This window comes from Oryctolagus cuniculus, chromosome 15 (assembly GCF_964237555.1).
Source record: "Oryctolagus cuniculus chromosome 15, mOryCun1.1, whole genome shotgun sequence".
Lineage (NCBI taxonomy): Eukaryota > Metazoa > Chordata > Mammalia > Lagomorpha > Leporidae > Oryctolagus > Oryctolagus cuniculus.
The window spans coordinates 312,561-334,082 of NC_091446.1; the positions used below are offsets into that span (position 1 = coordinate 312,561).

A 21,522-nucleotide genomic window follows, 5' to 3' on the forward strand; every position below is an offset into this window, starting at 1 on the left:
CAGCAGCAGAAGCAGCAGGAAACCTCCCTGGCAGGTGGGCAGGGGTGGAACCCTGCTGCGGCCGACAGGAAGTGGAGTCTGCAACACTTTAACTTCATGTAACTGACCTCTTGTTAATCTCCGGTATTGTTGGCCAGCCGTGGGCGCCTGGGGCACTGTTTCTGAGCAGTTGGGGAGTTGCTCGGGCCTTTTTTAAGGGGCGAGGGCTGGGAGGCGGCACTGCTCTCTTCACCCTGCCCCCTGCACCGGAAACTTGCCGCATGCAAGTGGCTTCACCCACGGGCTCATCTCCTTGGACGAGAACTGCACAGGGTGGGGACCTGGGGTAATGGGGGGCTGCAGGGATCAGGTCCCCCAAAAAACACCGCCAATCAGCAGAGGGCCATGGAGGACACCCCTGCCTGTGTGGCTGAGGACTTGGGGTCTTCTTGATTTTAAAGGTGGGGGTGGCCCTAAGCTGCCCGCTCACACAGCCCCTGGGTGTCCCAGAAGATGGACAGGGACTTCCCACTGTGTATACGGCAGGTTCAGCCCGTGCCTGCCCGTCAGCCCCAGAGGGCCAGGTCAGAGTCCTTTCCTGGGGGTGACCAAGCCCGTACAGGAGTGTCCCCAGCCTGCCTGCTCCTCCAGAGCTGGCCCAGGCTGGGGCAAGGCCACACTGCGGGAAGCCAGGGACTGGGGGTGGCAGAGTCAGGGCAGAGGAGTGCGGATCGGTGACTGGCATGTGTCTCGCTGACCCCTGGGCCATTTGAGGTGGTCCCTGGAGCAGCCTGCGAGCTTGGGGCTCCTGGGGCTCCTGATGGGACCTGGCCCTTCCTCGGTGCCATGGGGGTGCAGGTGTAACCAAGGGTGTCACCTGGCCAAGCACCCGCCCCCTTGCACGTTTCACACCAGGACCACAGAACGGGCCCACACGCATTGGTCTGAGAGGATTTATGTAAAACCTTGTGTGACATGGGGGCCATGCAGGCGGTGGTGAAGCCAAAAGCCTGGTCCCTCCCCCGTCACGTGGGAAACGCTGACTTGTGCTGGGCACCAGAGGTGGGAGTCGGTCAGCAGGACACAGTCCTCTTACAAAAGCCTGTCCTGTGGGTGCTGCAGGGCTCCAAGCCCCTCCCACACCCCGCGCGTCTGCCCGTCACGCACCTGCACACCCGCAGGCCAGCGTTCAGTGCTCTGTCCCACTGGTGCTGGGCTGGGCAGGGCTGGTGCAGGGGCCAGGGAGGGATCTGACCAGGCAAGTCCCTTAAGATCCATCACACACACGGTGCTGCCTCCACAGCCCTGGAACTCCAATCTGAGCAAACGTATGGCACCGGCTGTTTAGGGCCATGAGCCTCCTGGAAGGGTCTGGTGCCACAGAGGCGGTGGACGGGATGCGTGTATGTGGGAGCCGAGTGCGGGGACAGGGTGGCGCGGGCTCGTGCATGGCTGCGGCAGGCGGTGGGGACCCCTGAGGTGGGTCTGGAGCTGCTGTGCACCCGACTCCCTTCAGGTGCAGCAGGGCCCCTGCGCCCTGGGAGCTGCTCCAAGCTGGGGTGCAAGGGGGCGGGGTGGGGGAAGGGTGGCCTGGCAGGGGCTTCGGGCCTTGTGTGGGTTCAGGGCCAACCTTTTCTTTTCTTTCTTTCTTTCCTTTTTTTTTTTTTTTTTTTTTTTGCAGCTCAGTTCACATCCCTGGGTCGTGGCAGGTGGGGGTCACTGGAGAATTGATTGACAGCCACTTCTCTAAGAGAGCATCCAATGGGTGTGGAGCCCTGTGCTTCCTGGCCCCGCCCCTCCCCACCCACCCTGTCCTCAGCTACTGGAACGTGGCTTTCATCCTGCGGAGCTTGTCCTGGATCTTCCGTGCGTGCTTCTCGCTGGGCACCGGGAGCGAGTTGGCCCTGCTGTCCGCGGCCAAGACGGCAACGTCGGCCCCGCTGAAGCGGGCGATCCTGCGCCTCAGGTGGGCCTGCAGCTTGGGGTCGGGGCTGAAGGTGTAGGGGTTCTCCTGGAAGGCGTGCACCTGGCTCACCACCCGGGCTATGCTTCTTCATGGGGGAGAGGAAGGTTAGTGTGCACACGGCACCAGCAGCGGCGCCGCCCCGGTGAGCTCCAGCCTTGGGACCACCGAAGCCACACCCTCTCTGGGGGCCGCGTCACAAGGAGGGCCCCAGCTCGCGTTCGGCCGCGGCCTGCCCAACCCCACTCCACACCAAGACGGCCGCGCCAGTGCCAGCCATTGAGGGCTTGCAGCTCAGGGGGGGCCCGCCAGGGCGCATCCCACAGAGCCCAGCTGAGCTCCCAGCCCTGGTGTGGCAACTGGCAAACAGCCAGGGCCGTCTCTCTGGAAAGCAGGGGCACCTGCCATGGGCGTCCTTGGAAATTCAGCGGAGCCCCCCCCCCACGAGCCCCTTGGCATCCAGACTGGCATCAGGTTTGTTGCAGGACGGAGCTGTACACACTTGCAGGTGCAGAGTAAGGGACGCAGTGGAGCCCTCGCCTTGGCCCCTCGCCACAGCGCCTTAACCCTGAGCCCTCGCCTCACCCTCGCCCCTGCCCCTCCTGATGGCACGGCCTTAACCCTTTGCTTCCCCTTTTGCCGGCATGGGGCCCTCAGCAGAACGTGTTCACGCCATGACTAAGGGGCCTTGCTCTGAGCACGGGGACCCTCTGGGCCTCGCTCCCCAGGCAAGGCCGTGGCCCCAGCAGCCAGCACCTGCTCCTGGGGTGGATGATGGGGAGGAGCTACAGCAGCAGGGGGGACAGCCTGGGCCCAGGGAGAGGCTGACCCAGCGAGCGCCTCTGTAGGCAGAGCTGAGTGCCAGGGCCCTCTGGTGCTGTCCGCTCAGCCTTCCCTGTGTGCTGGGCTCCAGCTGTGCCGGGCAGGGGAAAGGCGCTGAGAGGGAAGAGCAGGGTCCATGTGGTGCCAGGGGGCTGGGCCCGCACTGGCCAGTGCAGGGATGCCTGCATCTCAGAGCAGGGAGGTCCCCTGGGCCCCAGGAGTGTGGGGTCCTTGCCCTGGGCCCTGGGAGTGTGGGGTCCTTGCCCTGGGCCCCCTCCTCACCTGAGCTTGCTCCACCTGTGGGCCCCGTTGGTCATGGTGAAGCCGCCCGTCTCCAGCTGCTGGACGTGCATGGCCAGGAGGCGGGCAGAGGGCAGGGTGGGCTGGGCACGGAAGCGCCGACCCTCCATGAGACACAGGCTGTCACTCTTCAGGAAGACCTGGGGCCCCCAGGGCACAGGCGAGGGAGAGATGGGGTCTGGTCAGCACTCGGCCCGGCCAGCCCCGGCCTGCGCCTGTGTTGCTGTGCAGGGCAGCCCAGCTGCTGGCTTTGTGTCCAGCCCACAGTGTTTCCCAGTTGCTGACTGGGTCACGCCCAGACACCTATGCTGGCGCCAGTGAGCACTGACAGCCACCGGGAAGCGGGAAGCGTCTGCCCTCGCTCAGAACCCACTGCCTTCCCAGCGCTGGGCCCAGAGCAGGGCAGGTGCCCCCTGTCCCCGCCCACAGAGCCTGGCCTCAAGGGGTCTCTGCACTCCGGGTCAGCGGGGAGGCCTGGGCCACTTCACACAGCACCTCCTGCTCCCTGCTCCCTGGGCCCCTGGGTTGGGCTGGGCTGGGGAGTCGGACTAGCGAGGCCCACGACCCGGCAGGTGGGCACCTCGGCTGGGAGACGCTGGCCTGCGTTGTGCACAGTGGCAGGGTTGCCACGAGGCAGGTTGTGCCTCCTGAGCCCCGGGGGGTGCAGAGCCCGGTGGGCGCTGGTGCCCGAGACGCGCCAGGCGCCAGTACCTCCACGGCCTTCAGCTCCTCCATGATCTCGGCCATCTTGGCAGGGAGAATTCTCCAGGCCTGAAACAGCAGTGCGGGTGAGACGCCCAGGCCCCGCGGGGGTCCCAGCCCACAGCCTGCCCGCAGCCCGGGGACGCACAGGGGACTGCCTCACGGCCAGGTGCTCCAGCCCACCCAGAATCTGCATGGCTGTGGCAAAGTTCCTCTGCTCGTAGCAAGATTTCGCAATCAGCAAAAACCTGGACAGCAAGTTCACCTGCAGCTGCAATGAGAGCGGCTCCGAGTCCCCAGCCTGCACTGAGCAGAGAGCAGCCGAGACCCCGTCGGGCAGCCCCACGGCCCAGGACTGGGGTCCAGGGCAGGCGGAGCTGGGGCTGGGGTGGACACAGCTCTGAAGAGGTGGCCTAGGGCTGGGGTGGACGACAAAAGGGCAGCGCTCAGGCGGAGGGAGAATCTGAGAAGAGCTCCAGCTGCACCCTCAGCAGCAGAGTCAGGCCAGGTGCACGGCCATGGCCCCCCCTGCGCCAGGGGCAGGGGCAGCGGGTGCCTGGGCCACTGCTGGGTGCCCTGTCCTGCCCAAGGCCTCTGGGACCTGGGAGATCCTGGGATTGGGCCCCATGGAGGGCTGGAGCCTGACCTCATGCACGAGCCAAGGACCCACGGCAGGCACAAGTGGGGAGGCAACAGGGACCCGGATGGCCACGGAGCTCAAGGAGGGGAGCTGGGGTCTCAGATCCCAGCCTGGGACAGGAGGGGGTCCTGGGATGGGAGCACGTCCCACCCAGCCCTGTGTGACGGTGTGAATGACTGTGAGTGCTTGTGGGCAGCTGTGACTGTGGGTGAGGCTGTGAGTGTGAGTGTGGGGGAGAGGCTGTGAGTGTGGGGGAGGGGCTGTGAGTGTGGCTGAGAGGTTGTGAGTGTGGGTGAGGCTGTGAGTGTGACTATGGGTGAGGCTTTGAGTGTTAGTGTGGGGGAGGGGCTGAGTGTGGGGGAGAGGCTGTGAGTGTGGGGGAGGGGCTGTGAGTGTGGCTGAGAGGTTGTGAGTGTGTGGGCGGCTGAGTGACTGCACATCCGTGGGACTGTGTGAGTCACTGTGTCTGTCAGTGGCTGTCCTGGGGGCCCAGATGACAGAGCCTAGAACAGGCCCTGGGGGCTGAAGCTGGGTGGGTGGGTGGGGACACCGAGGCTCAGCTTTGCCCATGGGGAGACAGCGCCGCCCGGCCCCAGGCAGTGTCCCCGCACCCGACCTTGGGCGTGTGGCTGGTGGCGATCTCAGCAGCCACCCAGGTGCCCACGTCGTCCGCGTGCCTCAGGAGCTGCAGCAGGTACCTGTCCTGGGGGCAGCTGGACAGAAACAAGCTGCAGGGCTTGGCCGACAGAGGCTCCGAGGCGCTGGCTCTGGAAGGGAGGGCGCCCGGGGTCGGCGAGGCCCAGGCTTCTCCCTTGGGGAGGGTCCCCCAAGGCCTCCCCCCGACCCGGGGCAGTGCCGGGACACTCACTTGGGGATGGCTGTGCTTTTGTCCGTGACGCCCAGGGCCCGTGAGTTTAGGAAGTGGACAGGGTGGCATTTTTGAAACAATTCCTGCCCGAGACACAGGAGACGCTCAGGCCACCGTCCCCAAGGCCCCTGGTCAAGGCAGGGTCCAGGGGCACTGGGGTGTTTTGGGGTCATCCCTGCAATCACTGGTCTGAGGGTGCCCCCCCCACCTGAGTTGCTCTGGCCAGGCCTCCCCAGGTGCTTCCCCTGCCCTGCCTGCTGTGTGGCTGGGGTGCAGCCCCACTCCTGCTGTGTGGCTGGGGTGCAGCCCCTCCCCCTTGGACTGACCGCCTGTCTGCTCCTCCAGGGAGCAGCACCCAGGACCCTGTGCCTGCGCCCCCACCTGCTGCAGCAGTGTGAGCTGAGTGAACAGCTGGCGGGTGCTGTATTCGGTCAGGAAGTAGGGGCCCTTCTCGCTGGCCTTGCTGTAGGGGCCGTAGAAGTCCTCGCAGAAGCAGGGCTTGGGCAGGGCCGAGGCGATGCTGTAGGGGCGGCGCTTGTGCTGGGGCAGTGCCAGCCCATTGCCCCGGGGCAGCCTCCAGGGGAAACCCTGCGGGGAGCAGGGTGGGGGTGGGGCGGGGCAGCCTGCCTCTGCCAGGGCACAGCCCCCTCCCCCCCCAGGCTGTCCCGGGCTGGGGTCATCCACCCAGCACGGCCACCTCCCTGCAGGGTGAGGATTGGGCTGAGGGAATGGGGAGTGCATGTGTGCACTTGGGTGTGTCTGCACACGTAAGAACTCACGTGTGTGAGCATGTCCCACTGCACGTGTGTCTGCACATGTGCATGCATGTGTGACCATATCTACACATGCACACCAGTGTGTCCTGTGTGCATGTGAACATGTCTGTGGGTGTGCATGGCAGGTGTCTGTGTATGTGTGGTCATATCTACACATGCATGTGTGAGCATGTCCTGTGCACATATGCGCACGCCTGCATGTGTCTGAGCATGTCGGTGTGTGGCAGGTGCATGTGTAGTGGGGGTCATATCTGCACATGTGTGTGTCCCACTGTACACATGTCTGCATGTGTTTGTATGGCAGGTGCATGTGTATGTGTGACCATGTCTGTGCATGTGCACACCATGTTGTCAAGGCTGGGCTTAGGGGACCCCACCCGCCTGTCCAGGAAGGCCCTCCCCTGGGAAGGCCCCCACCTTCCGAGAGATGCCGTCCTCTGAGAGCCTCTTACAGAGGGCGTTGAAGGGGCTGGTGTCCTCCTCGGCCTCCTTGGGGTCCTCCAGGTCCATGCCCCGGGGGGCGCCCTCAGCCCGCCGGTCCATGCCCACCTCCAGGAGGCCCAGCAGGTGCTCTGCAGAGCCATCCAAGGGCAGGATCTAGACAGAGGCACGGAGGTCACTGCTGCCTCTTGGGCCTGCCGGGGGCCCAGGTACTGGGGTGGCGCTGGGCACGGCGGTCACCTTGGAGGAGAGGAAGTCCTGCAGCTGCCGGAGCAGCTCTGTGTTCCTGGTGAAGTCCACGGTGTAGCAGTCCTCCAGCCAGGCCTGCAGCACGCACAGGCTGCGCCTGTAGATCTTGGTGAGGGTGGAGCTGGGGTCCTGGTGGGCCCTGGAGGCAGACGGGGCAGGTCTGAGCCCAGGACACTGGGTTGGGGGCAGCCAGTGAGTTCTCCCCTAGACGGAGGTGGTGAGGGGGGCTGGGGGTGCCTGGAGAAGTCCAGCAGAGCCAGGGCGCCCCTGTGTCCCCGCACCTGACTCCTGACCCCAGCCCAGGGAGGCCCAGAGCAGGTGGCTACACCTTGCACCCTGCTCTGCTCTGGCCTGTGTCAGCCCTGCCAAGACACCCCCCCCCCCCCCCGCCCAGGTCCACTTCTCCCCTGCTTTCACCTCCAACTTTCTCCAGCCAGCCTGCCTTGCTTGTTACAGCGGCTCAGCTCAGAGAGGTGCCCGGAGCCCAGCACAGGTGGGAGGCTCTGTACCTGGGCATGTGGGTGCCCGGGGCCCAGCACGGGTGGGAGGCTCTGTACCTGGGCATGTGGGTGCCCGGGGCCCAGCACAGGTGGGAGGCTCTGTACCTGGGCATGTGGGTGCCCGGGGCCCAGCACGGGTGGGAGGCTCTGTACCTGGACAGGGTGCTGCTGATGCGGTCCAGCAGGAAGTGCAGGAAGTCGTGGGGGGTGCAGAAGTAGCGGAAGGTGTAGAGGAACTGCTGCACGTAGCCCTCAAGGAAGGCGTTGCTGGAGGAGGGGTGGGCAGGGGGCTGTGAGGTGGACGCCAGCCGCCTGCCCTCAGCCGGTTGTTGGCTGGAGCCAGGGGGTGGAGGGTGGGGCAACCTTTCCCACAGGACAGGGGGGCTTGGCTCTCTGCCTCCAGAGCCTCACAGCTGGCCCTGGGCGTCCTGCGCCGCTGTGGACACCAAAATCCGGAGTGCCTAGGCTCACGTTCTTGGGTCCCAGGGACCGACAGCATGGCGAGGGGGACACCAGGGGGGAGGTGTCCCCCAGGAACACAGGAGCTCTGTCACTCACCCACTCCCAGGTGGGGCCCAAGGACCACACAGCTCCTGCGAAGGCCAAGCACACCAGGCCGGCAGAGCTGGAGAGGCCCCTCCTGAGCGCTCAGTTCCTCTGGGGTGCCAGGCTCACGAACATGTCACACACAGGTGTGCCACAGTGCGACGAGCCACACACATTTCACGCACACAGCAGAGGCCTGGAGCTGAGTGAGTTATTGCTATGCAGGTGGGGGGAGGCTGAGACCTGGGTCTGAGGGTCCCCCAACCCATACCACCAGGTGCAGCCGAGGGTGGGGGACTGCCACAGGCGTGGGGCCTCCTGCTGGCTGCCCCCTGCTCTGACTGGCAGGTGGCCGCGGGGACCCTGGGCAGGGCCGGCAGGGCTGGGGTCCAGGGCCTGTCCTGTGGCTCCAGGCTGGGCTGGGTTGCTTCCATGCCCCCACCACTCCCCACTGTGCAGAGATAGGGACAGGTCGGGGTCCCGGCAGGTGAGTCCGTGGTCTCCATGGTGCACAGCATCATGTGAGTCAGGCAGGACCCCTCCCCGAGGCCCTGCTCCCTCCCACCTGAGGCCCGGCCCTTTTGCCTTGTGGCCGGTTGTGTGGCCAGGAGCGCAGCAGCAGGCGGCAGCTCCCACAAATCGGCTCCAACCTCCCATGAGGCATTTTCCCCAGTGGAAACCCCCTCCGTGGAGGGGCTCCGTCCCCTCCTCCCCCTGGAGGCCGCTCTTCTCTTTCCTGACCCGTTTTGGACCCTCTGCTGGCAGAAGGGTGGCAGTGGGGCCCCAGCGCACCTGGAGTACAGGTAGGCCATGAGCCCCAGGGGCGTGCCGGCCTGCAGGACGCGGGCTGCCTTCTGCCGGCCGCCGCCCGGCTGCTTGCTGACGTTGTAGAAGATGAGGGAGGAGGACTCGTCCAGGGGGCTGAAGTCCAGCGTGTCTCCCGGGGTGGCCGCGATGTTTACGATGGCCGGCAGGGCGCAGGGCTCCAGGCCCCAGCGCTCGGCGTACAGGACCTGGGGTGGGGGAGCGGTCAGGGCTGCCGGCGACCCGCGGGCCCCCAGCGGGCCCCGGGCGGCGGCCACTTGCCTGCAGGTATTTCTTGACCAGGCCCAGCAGCTGCACCTTGGCTCGCATTTCCTCCAGCTGCCCTCTCAGCTTGGACAGCATGGACCTCACCTCGGAGCCTGCGGGGCGGAGCCGAGTTGGTGCCCACCGCCCACCGCCCACCGCCCCCCAGCGACCGTGCGCCCCCGCCTCGCACGCGCTACCTTTGCTCCGCTTCTCTTTCTGTGAGAGCTTCTGGTAGAACTTGAGGGTCTTCCGGTAGTTTCTCTTCTCTATCAGGAGCTGCTGCTCAAGCTCCTAGGGGGGAAGCCCAGGGCGAGCTCAGAGCAGCAGACCTGGCCAGGCGCGTCCACCCAGCAGGGGGACCTGCGACCCTGCCAGCACGCGGGGACTTGCGCCGGCTGGGGGCCTCAGGACCCAGGCCCTCTTTGAAATGGGCGGAGCCTGGTGGGAGCAGCCCGTCTGCTGTCCCTGGAAGACGCCAGGCCCCGGCAGTCCCCCGAGGGCACGGTGAGGGCTGCATGTAGGAGCTCCAGGTGCTGGTCTGTCCATGCCTCCGGAGGTCCAGCCCCACCCCCGGGGCCAGTTCCCGCTCACTGGAGAGTTCCTGGACACCAAGTCCAACTCAGGAGGTATGGAGACCAGGGCCAGCCCCACAGGGCTCTGGACTCCCTGGTCTGGGGGAGGGGGTGAGCACTGGCAGGGCCTGGCGGAGATGGGGGCCACTCAGGAAGCCAAGCCACCTCCACCCTGGCTGCAGTGCTGCTGCCCCCACAGCCCCAGGGGTGAATACCTGGGACCCCAGCTCAGTCAGCCCCTGGGTGGGAGCCATGAGCCAGTGCATACTGCACCCTGGACCCTTGTGTGGGCAGATCCTGGCCGAGTCCCACTGGCCCTCTCGCTCAAGGGCAGCTGTGGCACCACCAGGGATGCCCCCAGTCCTGAGATCCTGCAGGGCCAGGCACCCGTGCCCCTCCCCAAGCAGCGAGGTGCGTCCTGTGTGCCCCTGGTCACAGCCTTTGCTTTTAAATGAAGCCCGGCCATGCAGGTGAGGGCCGGCGTCCTGCTCTGCAGGAGCGAGTGCACTCGCCTGTGCCCGCCCAGCGGGAAGACCGCACAGGAGGCTGCAGCTGAGCTGGGGGATCCAGCAGGGACCCCAGGCCCCGGCTCTGCTTCGTGAGCCGGACACCCGTGGCTGAGCTTGCCCGGAACCAAATGCTGGCCCTGCTGTGGCCCGGCCTCCTTCCCCGCACTGGTCACTGCTGCGGGGGACACCACCTCAGGAGGGGCCCCTGCCTTCAGCCTGCCCGGCGGTGCCCGGGCTCCCAGGGGAGGACCGCGAAGTCTTCGTGGCTTTCTCTGAGGGAGGCCACCAGGAGGGGCCCCCAGGCGGGCTGCAGGGGACCTGACACCTCCGTGTCTGGGAAGTCAGCCCTGTCCCAAGCTTCAGGCCACCTGTTCTTGTCCAGGGCGTCCACTCGGTCTTTTAGTAAATGTTCGAGTCCCTTCTGTGGAGGTTTGGATGAAAAGCCGCACCGAGGCCAGTGCTGTGGTGTAGCGGGTAAAGCTGCCACCTGCAATGCCAGCATCCTATATGGGCACCGGTTCGAGTCCTGGCTGCTCCACTTCCGATCCAGCTCTTTGCTGTGGCCTGAGAAAGCGGTAGAAGATGGCCCAAGTCCTTGGGCCCCTGCACTCACACGGGAGACCAGGAGGAAGTTCCTGGCTCCTGACTGGTGCCACTCCAGCCGTTGTGGCCAATTGAGGAATGAACCAGTGGATGGAAGACCTCTCTCTCTCTCTCTCGAAAATCACACACCGTTGGTGTCCAGTGGTGGGCAGCCCCACGACAGTCAGTACCTCTGGCCCAGGGCACTGTGGGAGGGGTCCCACTAGGGCAGGAGCCGGCCCCTTTGCCAAGCGTTGGTGGGTCCTGCCCTAGCTCAGCTGAGTGCAGACCATGGAGTCAGGGCCCCCGTGGGAGGCAGTGCTGCCGGGCGCTGTGGCCAGGTGCCCCACGGCTGCTGAGAGCCCTGTCAGGTCAGCTCCCTGTGGGGCTGGCTCAGGGGTGCCTCGAGGAGCCATGGCTTGTGCTGCCGTCTGGACCACCGGAGTGAAGTAAGAGGACATGCCTGTCCCTTGGCAGCCACCCGGGGGACTGTGCATGTCTAGAACATTCCATCACGGTTGACCCTGGCTTCCAAAGCAGGGGCGTGGCCAAGTCCCCCACGACTGGCAGTGCAGGGCTCTGTCTCTGTCCACCGCGGGGATGCTGAGTCACTTGAGACCTGGAGGTCCCTTCTGGAATGGTCAGCACGTGGCCACCCCTGCTGGGACACAGGCCTCGGGGGCTGGCGTCGACTGCCCCACACTCGTCAGCAACACAGCTCCTATGACTCCTGCTTCCAGAAGGTCTGGTGTGTGTGTGCGTGTGTGTGTGTGCATGTGTGTGTGTGTGTGTGTGTGTGTGTGTGTGTGGAGAGAGGGAGAGAGAAGATTTATTTGAAAGGCAGAGTTACAGAGAGAGAAGAAGATGCTCTCCATCCACTGGTTCACTCCCCAGAGACTGCGAAATGGCAGGCAAAAGCCAGGAGCCAGGAGCTTCTTCCGGGTCTCCCGTGTGGGTGCAGGGGCCCAAGCACCTGGGCTGTCTTGTACTGCCCTCCCAGGCCATAACAGGGAGCTGGATCGGAAGTGGAGCAGCCGGGACCTGAACTAGTGCCCATATGGAATGCTGGTGCCGCAGGTGGTGGCTTTACCTGCTGTGCCACAGTGCTGGCCCTGGAGGGCTTGTTTGATTCTGGATGATCTGCAGGAAGTAAGGTCCACGTGGTAGTGGGGTGAGGGCGACGTCCAGCCGGCACAGTTGGACACAGGCTGGTCCGTCCGAGCCGGGTCACTGGAGCCCGGCTGTTTCCTCCTTGGCCTACCCTGGCCCACGACGGCTGGTGAAATTGCAATGAGGGCGTTGGTTTGTTCAATGTGGACAGCTTGGGGCACAGCTGCAGGACAGGACGTGGAAGGATCCGGAAGCGGAGACAAAGGGGAGGTGAGGCTAAGGCGAGCCGCTGCCATTCCCTGAGCACGGAGCAGAGCAAGCCGGCCGGGCAGGCGGGGGCAGCGGGGGCCCCGCTTCCGGGCTGGAGCTGACCCCGGGCCCCGGCTGGTGCTCAGGCCGTGGGGAGGACCCTGGTCACGTGGCACCTGTTGTCCTTTTGGGCTCAGGTGTGGACGTCTCCTTGTTCTTCTGTGCTATCCCCGGTCCTCGGAAGGGAGCCTGAGGCTGTGGCCCTGGCCAGTCCTACCTGACGCCCACAGGACAGGACATGGGGAGGCGGGGTCGCCCTCGCTGCCCACGCACGCTGTCCTGGTCTTTCCAGATCAACGCTTGGGTAAGTCACGGCCAGGGAGTGCTGCCCGGTCAACAACTGGACAGCAGCCGGCCCTGGGCGGAGCCCTCCCCACGGCCCTCAGGTGGAAGCCAGCGTCCTGTTGGGGCAGCCTGGTGGCAAACACTGTCCAGGTTCCTTCCTGAGCCGTCAGAGCTGGGACCCCCCTGATCCTCCAACCTCAGAACAGCCCTGTTTGGTGGGGTGGAGTTGTCCAGCCCTGGACCAGGCCAACCTCCCCTTGGGGCCCAGAGAGGGGCCCCATTTCTGGACCTGTGCCTGTCCTGCAGATGTCCTGGTGCTGCCCCCACCCTGGCCCCCAGCCTGTCTGTCAAGGGCCAGAGGATGATGTGGCCACAGCTTCTGCCACTCAGCCTGGGGGCAATGAGGCCCTGGGAGCTACTGGGGCAGCGGTGGTCCCCACCTATCTGAGCAGTGGCCCCCACACGTCTGAGCAGTGGTCCCTAGGCCCACTGGAACAGTGGAACTCTAAACAGAACCAGTGCTATGACCCCGACCTCACGCTGCCTGCCCAGGAGACACCGGGCTCTCTCCAGAGTAGCCGTAGGTGGAGTCCAGGCAGTAGGAGGCACACACGTGAGATCCCCAGAGAGGCAGGGAGCCGGGGAGGAGTCAGGGGCCCTGCTGTGGCCCCCTGTGCAGCTCCCGGGGCCCGGCAGCCTCACACTGCCTGCACACAGCACTGGCCGGGCCCAGACGGCCGTGAGGAGCTCAGACTGCTGCCAGTCTGGCTTGGACCTGCCAGGAGCGAGGTGCTCCTGGTCTCACTCACCCCACAGCCGCCCAAAGGCCAGAGAAGGCTGCACATGCCCGCTGCGGCCACGATGTGGCCCCTACTCTCCGTGTCATGGGGACCAGGGGACCTCCAGGAACTGTCACCTGGTGGCACAGGCCCAGCGGACAGGACAGAAAAGCTACCCCTCACCTTGAAAGGAGGGGCACTGAGCCCAGGCCTGGCTGTCCCCAGAGCCTGAGGCTGCAGAGACCCCCGCCCCCACCCCCGCGGGCAAAGGCCTGGTGCTCACCGGGCTCTGGGCCTCGGGCTCGGGACACCCGCCGGCCTTCTGCCTCCCCAGGTCCTTCACATAGTTGTGCACATCCGGCCCGAAGCAGTCGGCCTCGTAGAAGGCACTGGACCAGCCCGGACTGCAGCTCCGGAACTCTGCTGGGCCTGGGGACGCTACCAGGCCGCCTTCCTGGGGCCGGGCCAGCCTGGCCACTGCGCCCGCCTCTGAGGCCCCACTGGACGGCTCAGGGACCGAGCCTTGCTGCCCGCCGGCGTCCGCCTCCAGCTGCTGCTCTCTTGCGCCTTTCACTGACTTCTGAGACCGAAACCCCACCTCCAGGTTGCCCCGGGAGAGCCCGTCGGTGTCCAGGTCGGCCAGCGCGGGGGGCGGGCAGGGCGCTCCGCTGACCCACGCCTCGCTGGGCTTCTCTTTGCCTGGAGAGAAAGGGTCGAGGGTCACAGTGGCCATGGCCACCCCGTCCATAGGGAGGCTGCCCCCAGCCCTGGCCCGACTGCTGTCAGGACCAGGCTGCCTGCTCCCTGCGGTCGGTCACACATCTCTTCTTCTGGCATGTTCAGCTCTGGACCAGCCTGGCCGTGTCACACCCAAGCCTCCAGAGTACCCTGAGCCTGGTCTACACCGGTGGCTCCAGGCTGCGCTGGGCCTCGTGGGCTGCCCGCCATCCAGGGGCAGGTGGACCCCAAGCTGGGGCCTGCTGGCCAGTTCCCCGTCGTGGTGCTGTAGGATCTGGGTTGCCCGTCCTCACCCGAGGGCCCCCGCCTGCCAGTGTTGCAGTCTCCTTGCTCTGGGGTCTTGGGGTCATGAGGGGGGAAAGCAGTGGTTCCAAGGGGCACTCGTGTCCAGGGAGGGACACACACTGCCCTACCCCACCCCAGCCACCACAATCGTGGAGTGCGGGGGGGCGGTGCCTCCCCTCCAGGACACAGCCCCACGAGAGCCCAGCCGGGCCCGGCAGTCGCTCACCTGATCCGGGTAGCGAGGGCCTCTTGCTGGCGAGGGAGCAGCTGCCGGGGCACATGGACGACGGCCCTTGCTCTTGGGGGGAGCTGAGGTCAGAGGGGCGGCTCAGCAGCCCGCCCCCACCCCGTCCCCCACCCCCACACTGAGCCCGCGAGCACCAGGAGCACCACCCGGGCACCACCGCATCCTGGGGCCATGACCTTCCTGGGAACAGGAAGGGTCTTGGCTGTCAGTTCTGGGGTTCGGGATGACTGTGTGCCTCAGTCAGTCATGTGTACCCCAGCCAGGTGCACCCCAGCCAGGTGCACCCCACAGCCAGGTGTGCCCCATCCAGGTGTGCCCCACAGCCAGGTGTGCACCCCAGCCAGGTGCACCCCACAGCCAGGTGTGCACCACAGTCAGGTGTGCACCACAGTCAGGTGTGCCCCACAGCCAGGTGCGCCACACAGCCAGGTGTGCACCTCAGCCAGGTGTGCACCACAGTCAGGTGTGCCCCACCGTCAGGTGTGCCCCACAGTCAGGTGTGCCCCACAGCCAGGTGTGCCCCACAGCCAGGTGTGCACCTGTCAGGTGTGCACCTCAGTCAGGTGTGCCCCACAGCCAGGTGTGCACCACAGCCAGGTGTGCCCCACAGTCAGGTGTGCACCCCACAGCCAGGTGCACCACACAGCCAGGTGCACCACACAGCCAGGTGTGTCCCATCGCCAGGTGTGCACCTCAGCCAGGTGTGTGCCCCATCCAGGTGTGCACCACAGCCAGGTGTGCCCCCCAGCCAGGTGTGCACCACTGTCAGGTGTGCACCCCACAGCCAGGTGCACCACAGTCAGGTGTGCACCACAGTCAGGTGTGCACCTCAGCCAGGTGTGCCCCACTGTCAGGTGTGCACCCCATCCAGGTGTGCCCCACAGCCAGGTGTGCCCCACAGTCAGGTGTGCACCACAGCCAGGTGTGCCCCACAGCCAGGTGTGCACCTCAGCCAGGTGTGCCCCACAGCCAGGTGTGCACCTCAGCCAGGTGTGCCCCACAGCCAGGTGTGCACCTCAGCCAGGTGTGCCCCACAGCCAGGTGTGCTCCAGCCAGGTGTGCACCACAGTCAGGTGTGCACCACAGCCAGGTGTGCACCCCACAGCCAGGTGTGCCCCACCGTCAGGTGTGCCCCACAGCCAGGTGTGCCCCACAGCCAGGTGTGCCCCATCGCCAGGTGTGCCCCACCGTCAGGTGTGCCCCACAGTCAGGTGTGCACCCCACAGCCAGGTATGCCTCACAGCCAGGTGTGCCCCACAGCCAGGTGTGCACCACAGTTAGGTGTGCCCCACCGTCAGGTGTGCCCCAGTCAGGTGTGCACCTCAGCCAGGTGTGCACCTCAGCCAGCTGCTCACCCCAGCCAGGTGCACCCCACAGCCAGGTGTGCACCACAGTCAGGTGTGCACCACAGCCAGGTGTGCACCACAGTCAGGTATGCACCCCAGCCAGGTGCACCACCGTCAGGTGCACTCACTTCAGTCAGTGCTGTGGGTGCCGGGAGCTCAGGGTGGACCAGGGTTGAGGGGGCACCTGACCACCTGGCACTGGGGTCTTGACCCAGGAGGAAGGGCTGGCTTCCTGCAGGGGCAGCGGGGGCCTGAGGGGCGGGGCTAGGGCGGGAGCTGCCGTTCCTGTGGTGGCCACTGTGCCTGCTGGTGTCACCACCCGTGGCCCCTAATCCTGGGGAAGCCACCACCCTGCCCTGACCAGCACCAGCACTTGTCTGGTCCCTGTGGGGTCCGGGGCCACCTCTGTGTCCAGCCAGGGGACCCGTGGCCTCTCCGGCAGCTGCTGTGAGCCTGTCCCGAGTCCGCCACCAGCGCTTCCTTCCTGTGGGAGCAGGGCGGCCCCCGCCCTCCCCAGAGGGGCCGAACTCACCCCCCGTTCACCACCTGGAACAGCCTGCGCAGCAGCCGCTCCTCCCAGGAGAGGTCGCAGAACTTCTCGGCCACGGCCCCGCAGAAGGTGGCGAAGGTGAGGTCCCTCAGGGCGTGGATGTACTCCCCTGGGGAGAGGCCGGCGGGCGGGTGAGGGCACGTGGGGCCTCTGCCAGCCTGGGGACCCCAGCCTGCCCGCCTGTCCGTCTCTGGGCCCCGCAGCCCGCACCCATGATGAGGGCCTCCAGCCCGTTGTCCAGGTAGCCGTCGCAGGCAAACTCCTCCTGGATGAGCCGCGTGGCCTCCTGCAGGGAGCGGCAGGCCGTCCTCGGCGGGGACGGGGCGTCCACACTGGACGGACAGGGCCTGCGCTCTGCCGGCCGAGGCCTCTCGGGGTCACCGTGCCCCCTGGCAGAGGTGCTCCCGGGACTGTCTGGAGTCGCTGCAGCCCTGGCGGTGCCCCGTGGGGTGGAATGGGCGCTCTCTGGCTCTGGGCCCTGGCGCTCGGTGGCCTTGTGCCTGGGCGGTTTGCGAGGGTGCCGTGGGCTGCGGTCGGCCAGGGTGGGCTCTCGGGGGGAGGTGGCTACGGGAGGGTCCTGCCCCTCCATCCCTTGATCCGGGGGCAGGGCCGGGGTGGGGGCTGGAGCGCAGCAGCCCCCCTCGGCAAGGCTGGGCAGCCCCAGCTCCCCGGGAGGGTCTGCAGCTACTCCCTGCGGCCCGGGCTTGGGTGTTGGCAGGTCTGCTGTCTTCAGGCTGGGGGCCTCCGAGAGGACCTGGGTGCCCGGCCACCCCTCACCCTCCTTGTCCTTGGGGCTCTCGGCCAGCCCCGGGGATGAGGTGAGCCGCTCCCTGTGGGGAGAGAGGAGGGGGAATGCTCAGGAGGGCCCACCTGCGCCCGGGGACCCCGGGGCCGAGGGCTGGATACTCACCTGGCCTCACCTGCATCCTGCGCCAGGACCACCGGTCGGAAGTGTGTGGCCTCCGAGGTGAAGGCTGCCGGCAGCTCCTGGGCCCCAGAGTCGCAGGAGGGAGGGGCAGGCACAGGTCCCGGCACTACCAGCAGCCTCGCGTCACTGCCGACGACGGGCAGGAAGCCTACGGACAGCAGGGGGCGCCTGGAGCTCGCCCCTCCTACCCCACACTGCGGGGCTTCCTCTCTGCGGGCCTGGCCTGGAGCTGGAAGGTGGGGGTGACCAGCGCCCGGGGAGGCGGGTAAGGAGGTGGGGGAGGAGAGGAGACGTGGAGCACAGGCCTGCGTGACCAGGCTGTCGGGAGGCAGGGTGGGGAGGCTGGGCAGGCGGGCTGAGCCCGGGGGTTCCAGGCTACACCAGCTGTGTGTGCCCACCCATGGCTGGGGCTGCGGGGGCGGCGGATGGCTGTGGGAGTGGGGTGCAGGGGTTGGGGGGCAGGAGGACTGTTTGGGGGCCCCACCTGGGCGAGGCTTCTGCAGAGTGATGGTCTCCTCCTGCCGGGGCACCTGCACGGGACCCTGTGTGGTGATGCGCAGGGGCGGCTTCTGTGTGGAGCAGGGCTCCCAGCACCCGGCGCGCGCCCACTCAGCCAGGTTTTGGGGGCTCCAGGCAGCAGGCAGATAGCCCCATCCGGGACCAAGAGCATGCGGGGGAGTCAGGTGGCCCGGGGTGTGCCCGCCTACAGCCCTGGGGCCCCGGGCATCGTTCCTGACCTGGGTGGCCCGGTCAGCACACCCAGAAGCCCACAGCCACCTCTGCAGACCCAGCTGGTGACCCGAGGGCTGCTGTGTGGCCCCTGCCCCTCCCGCCGGTCAGCAGAAACCCCCGTGTGGGGCTCACGGGGAGGGTCCTTGGGGTGCCCGTCAAGTCTCCCAAGAAGGCTGAGGAAGCGGTGAGGGCGGCTCAGTGCCTGCCCTGCCCTTAAATTCCCTGGAAGTCCCTGAAACCGAAGGGAGGACGAGGGGCCGCTCCCGCACGTGCTCCGCTGGGCCCGTCTCACCTTGCAGGTGGACGCCCTCAGGTGGGCTAAGATCTTCCTGCTGTCCATGCCTCGCTGAAGGAGGTAACTGCCACACACCTGGGGACAAGGAGACGTCCACTGCGCACGATGGTCAGGCTGAGCGTGGCGGCTCAGGCACAGCCACGGCCGGGCCCACGCGTTCCTCCTGCAGCCGCGGAGTGTGCGAGGGTGGGCCTCGAGGGGGACCTGGGGCTTCAGGTGCAGGGAGACCCCCACAGGTGCTCTGGCCTGGGTGGCCAGGGTGAAATCCCACAGTGGGGGCTGGGCTGTGGTCTCTCCGCCTGAACTCAACTGCGAGGGAAACCCTGGCCTTGCTGTGCCAGACCCACAACCACACCTGCCCCAGTCCTGCAGCCCAGACCGACAAGGGACAGGCGAGGGACTGTGCAGGTGTTGGTGGAGTTGGGGTTGCTGCGTCGGTGCCCGGGTGTCAGTCCCAGCAGGCTGACCCCCCTGCTGCTCCGGACAAGTCCCTGTCCACGTAGGCAGGGAGAGGCCGGGAACAGCCAGGTGAGAAGACAGCAGGCTCTGTGTGCCGGGTTGGTTTTCAAGGCTTCAGGGAACTTGGCCAGGGGACCAGGAGCAGGCTCTTGGCTACCTTGACCTCACAGGTGGACGCCCACAGTGGGGTCGTCAGCACAGGCTGTCCCAACAGTTCCCTGTCTGTCCTGAGGACGTCGGACGGCAGCCCCTGGACTTCCTTTCCGAGCGCCTTGGCCAAGATGGAGGACAAGTGGCCACTGCTCCAGCTCTGTGAGGTTGTAGCCAAGTGAGGCAGTGTGGCACAGAGGCCTGTGCCACGGACCGGAGAGCTCGGCTCCCCCAGTCCCTCAGCAAAGAGGGAGGGGCCTGGCTTCTCCGGCCTCAGTCCCTGAAAAACTGGTCTTGCCACAGTCAGGGACGTTTGCCTCAGAGTCCAGGTCCCACCTCACCTTCCAGAAGGGGCGGCAGGCCCAGAGAGCACGGACCCCAGGTCTCCCAAACCACAGAAACCTCACTCTGTGCACGGGTGCACACCTGCACACCGACATCTGCTCTGTGCACATGGCACACACCTGCTCTGTGCACACGGCACACACCTGCACACCAACACCTGCTCTGTGCACACGGCACACACCTGCACACCGACACCTGCACACTGCCCCCTGCTCTGTGCACACGGCACACACCTGCACGCTGACACCTGCTCTGTGCACGCGGCACACACCTGCACGCTGCTGCCATGCTGGTGCAGGTCTGTGTTGGAGGACAAGGCCAGAGTCCAGTGCTGGCAGGGACACCGGCAGCTGGGGTGCAGAGTGGTGAGGCAGGCGGAGTCCTCAGAGGGCATGTGGCTGGGGCAGTCAGCTCCTGACTCAGGACAGCCCCTCCCACTCGGGGACATGGGGCCCCTGGGGCACGGTGCAGCACCAGCTGGCAGGGACCCTACGCTGCCCACAGGGGCCGCTGTGAAGTGGCCCCACTGCCTTCCCTGCTGAGGACCCGCTGACGGCCTCAGACACAAGGACCTGCGTGCTGCCCCACCCCCGCCCCGTGCCCCAAGCCTAGGCCCTGGCGTTACCTTGATGGCCTCAGCCGCAGACGGCCGCTCCGGGGCACAGCGCCTGGCCATGTCCAGGAGGAGGGTCCTGAGTCGGCGTGGCAGGGTCAGCTTGTGGTCTCGGGGCACGCTGAACTTGGCGGCAGTCCACAGCACGGCGGCCACACAGTACATGGAGGCCTGGGAGGGGCGGGGAGACTGAGTGGTCGAGGCAGATCGGCCGGCTGTCTCCAGCAGACCTGCATGGACCACAGCCCTCAGGGGACAGCAAGGTGCAGGCCCCAGGAGCGCTCATCTCCCCTGAGCCTGGGGATCCCCACCGAGACTGAAGCCCAGGCGAGGCCTGGGGTCACACGTGAGGCCCAGTAGCCAGTGACTGGGCTTTGAGCTCTGGGGAGTGGGGAGCCTTGGCTGTGGCCTCCTCTGCACCAGCGGTGATGGCTCAGGGGGTCAGGAAGAACCCGCCCCCCACCCCGGGGGCTGTGCTGTTCCGTGTCTCGCTGCCACGTCCGTGTTGCCACGGGACTGCCTGAGGGCAGTGGCTTTTTCACGGTCAGTGCCAGGGGTCAGCTGCTCTGGTGGCATGGTGGGTTCCCTTGATCTCAGGATGTGGGGAGAAAGGCCGCCGTTGGAACCCCCCTTCCCTTTCTGGTCTCATGCAGCAGCTGGGACGTCCCGGCCGTAGGAGGAACGCGCTTCCTGCCAGGGTTTGTGGACGTCCGTTGAAAGGTGAGGAACTCCCCTCCACGCCGGTCTGCTGCTTTTGCTTTGTCTGTGGCCAGTGCTGGACTTTGCCCAAAGCTGGGTGTCCATGGCCGCTCTGGTCCACGGGCCCACGGAACCTCGTGTCCCAGAGCAGTTTTCAGCTGTCAGTCTTGGCTGCTGCAGCGAGCCACGCTCGGTCAGCTTTAGACCTTGGGGGCACCCAGCCTGTCCACGTCTCCTTCCGTGGCGATGCTTGTGGGCGGTGCTGGACGTGGGAGAAGGCTCCGCCCCGCCCTCCACCCTGGAAGCGTTCTTTGATCAGGCTGTGGGTGGTTTTCACACTCTTTGGTGCTGCGGACGGGCTGCTCACGCAAAGAACCGCAAGCGTGATTTCCTCGTGTGTCTCCCAGAAAAGACCATGGAGCTGTTTTATCTCCTTAAAACGCTTGGTGTGATTTTCTAGTGAAACCATATGGGCCTAGAGATCTGTTGTAGACAAGTTTTACAAACTCAGTTTTCCAGGATCTATGGGGCTATTCCGACCAAGTCTTTCACAGTGAGAGCCAGCACTGGCGCGTTTGATCTCAGTGGCGAATCTGTGTGCACTGCTTCTGCCTGTCCTTATCCTGGAGACGCCTGCAGGGACCGTGGCGATATTCTCCGTGTCAGCTCATCCTCATTTAAATGCATGCTTTGTTTCTTTAAAATCTGTGTTTTACTTGAAAGGCAGAGGGAGAGATCTGCGTTCTTGGTTCACTTCCCCAATGCCCACAAGAGCCAGGTCGGAGCCAAGCTGAAGCCTGGAGCCAGGAATTCCTTTGGGATAGTGGTTGGGAAACAAGTACTTGTCAGGAAACAAGTACTGAGGCCACTGTCCACTGCCTCCCAGTGGGCACCGGCAGGGAGCCGAGGCAGAAGCAGGGACGGTGCCTGAACTAGGCTCCCCGTGTGGGACGTGGGTGTCCCAAGCTGAGACTCAACGGCTCCGACAAATGGCGGCCCCCCCACGCTGTTCTGAGAGTGCTGATGCGTGTCTCCCTTCTTGTCTGCCCGGCTGGGAGGCGCCTGTGTGCGTGGCCGGGTCCCGTGGCCGATACTCACGTGGCGTTCCCCGGAACCCTGGGTGTCTGACACT

The 21,522-nt window shown here is 66.1% G+C and overlaps 1 protein-coding gene across 4 annotated transcripts in view; it reads right to left on the reverse strand.

Annotated features, from left to right (window-relative positions):
• Positions 1-918: 918 nt before the first annotated feature.
• Positions 919-21,522, reverse strand: part of KNDC1 (kinase non-catalytic C-lobe domain containing 1) — a 37,620-nt gene continuing 17,016 nt past the window's right edge. The window contains exons 10-30 of one of the 4 annotated variants that reach the window (XM_051839414.2): positions 19,704-19,862; positions 18,122-18,199; positions 17,582-17,639; positions 17,080-17,245; positions 16,380-16,999; positions 16,152-16,278; positions 14,253-14,335; positions 13,287-13,702; positions 9,055-9,148; positions 8,873-8,970; positions 8,579-8,799; positions 7,394-7,507; positions 6,732-6,879; positions 6,468-6,647; positions 5,656-5,862; positions 5,275-5,357; positions 5,023-5,173; positions 3,915-4,031; positions 3,776-3,835; positions 3,047-3,204; positions 919-2,030 (exon numbers count right to left, since the gene is read on the reverse strand). In XM_051839414.2, coding sequence (XP_051695374.1) covers positions 1,799-2,030; positions 3,047-3,204; positions 3,776-3,835; positions 3,915-4,031; positions 5,023-5,173; positions 5,275-5,357; positions 5,656-5,862; positions 6,468-6,647; positions 6,732-6,879; positions 7,394-7,507; positions 8,579-8,799; positions 8,873-8,970; positions 9,055-9,148; positions 13,287-13,702; positions 14,253-14,335; positions 16,152-16,278; positions 16,380-16,999; positions 17,080-17,245; positions 17,582-17,639; positions 18,122-18,199; positions 19,704-19,862 — 3,570 coding nt within the window. In that variant the 3' untranslated portion in view covers positions 919-1,798. Of the gene's footprint in view, positions 2,031-3,046; positions 3,205-3,775; positions 3,836-3,914; positions 4,038-5,022; positions 5,174-5,274; positions 5,358-5,655; positions 5,863-6,467; positions 6,648-6,731; positions 6,880-7,393; positions 7,508-8,578; positions 8,800-8,872; positions 8,971-9,054; positions 9,149-13,286; positions 13,703-14,252; positions 14,336-16,151; positions 16,279-16,379; positions 17,000-17,079; positions 17,246-17,581; positions 17,640-18,121; positions 18,200-19,703; positions 19,863-21,522 lie in introns of those variants that run through there. The other 3 variants (XM_051839413.2, XM_051839415.2, XM_051839417.2) reach the window with 3 other exon arrangements.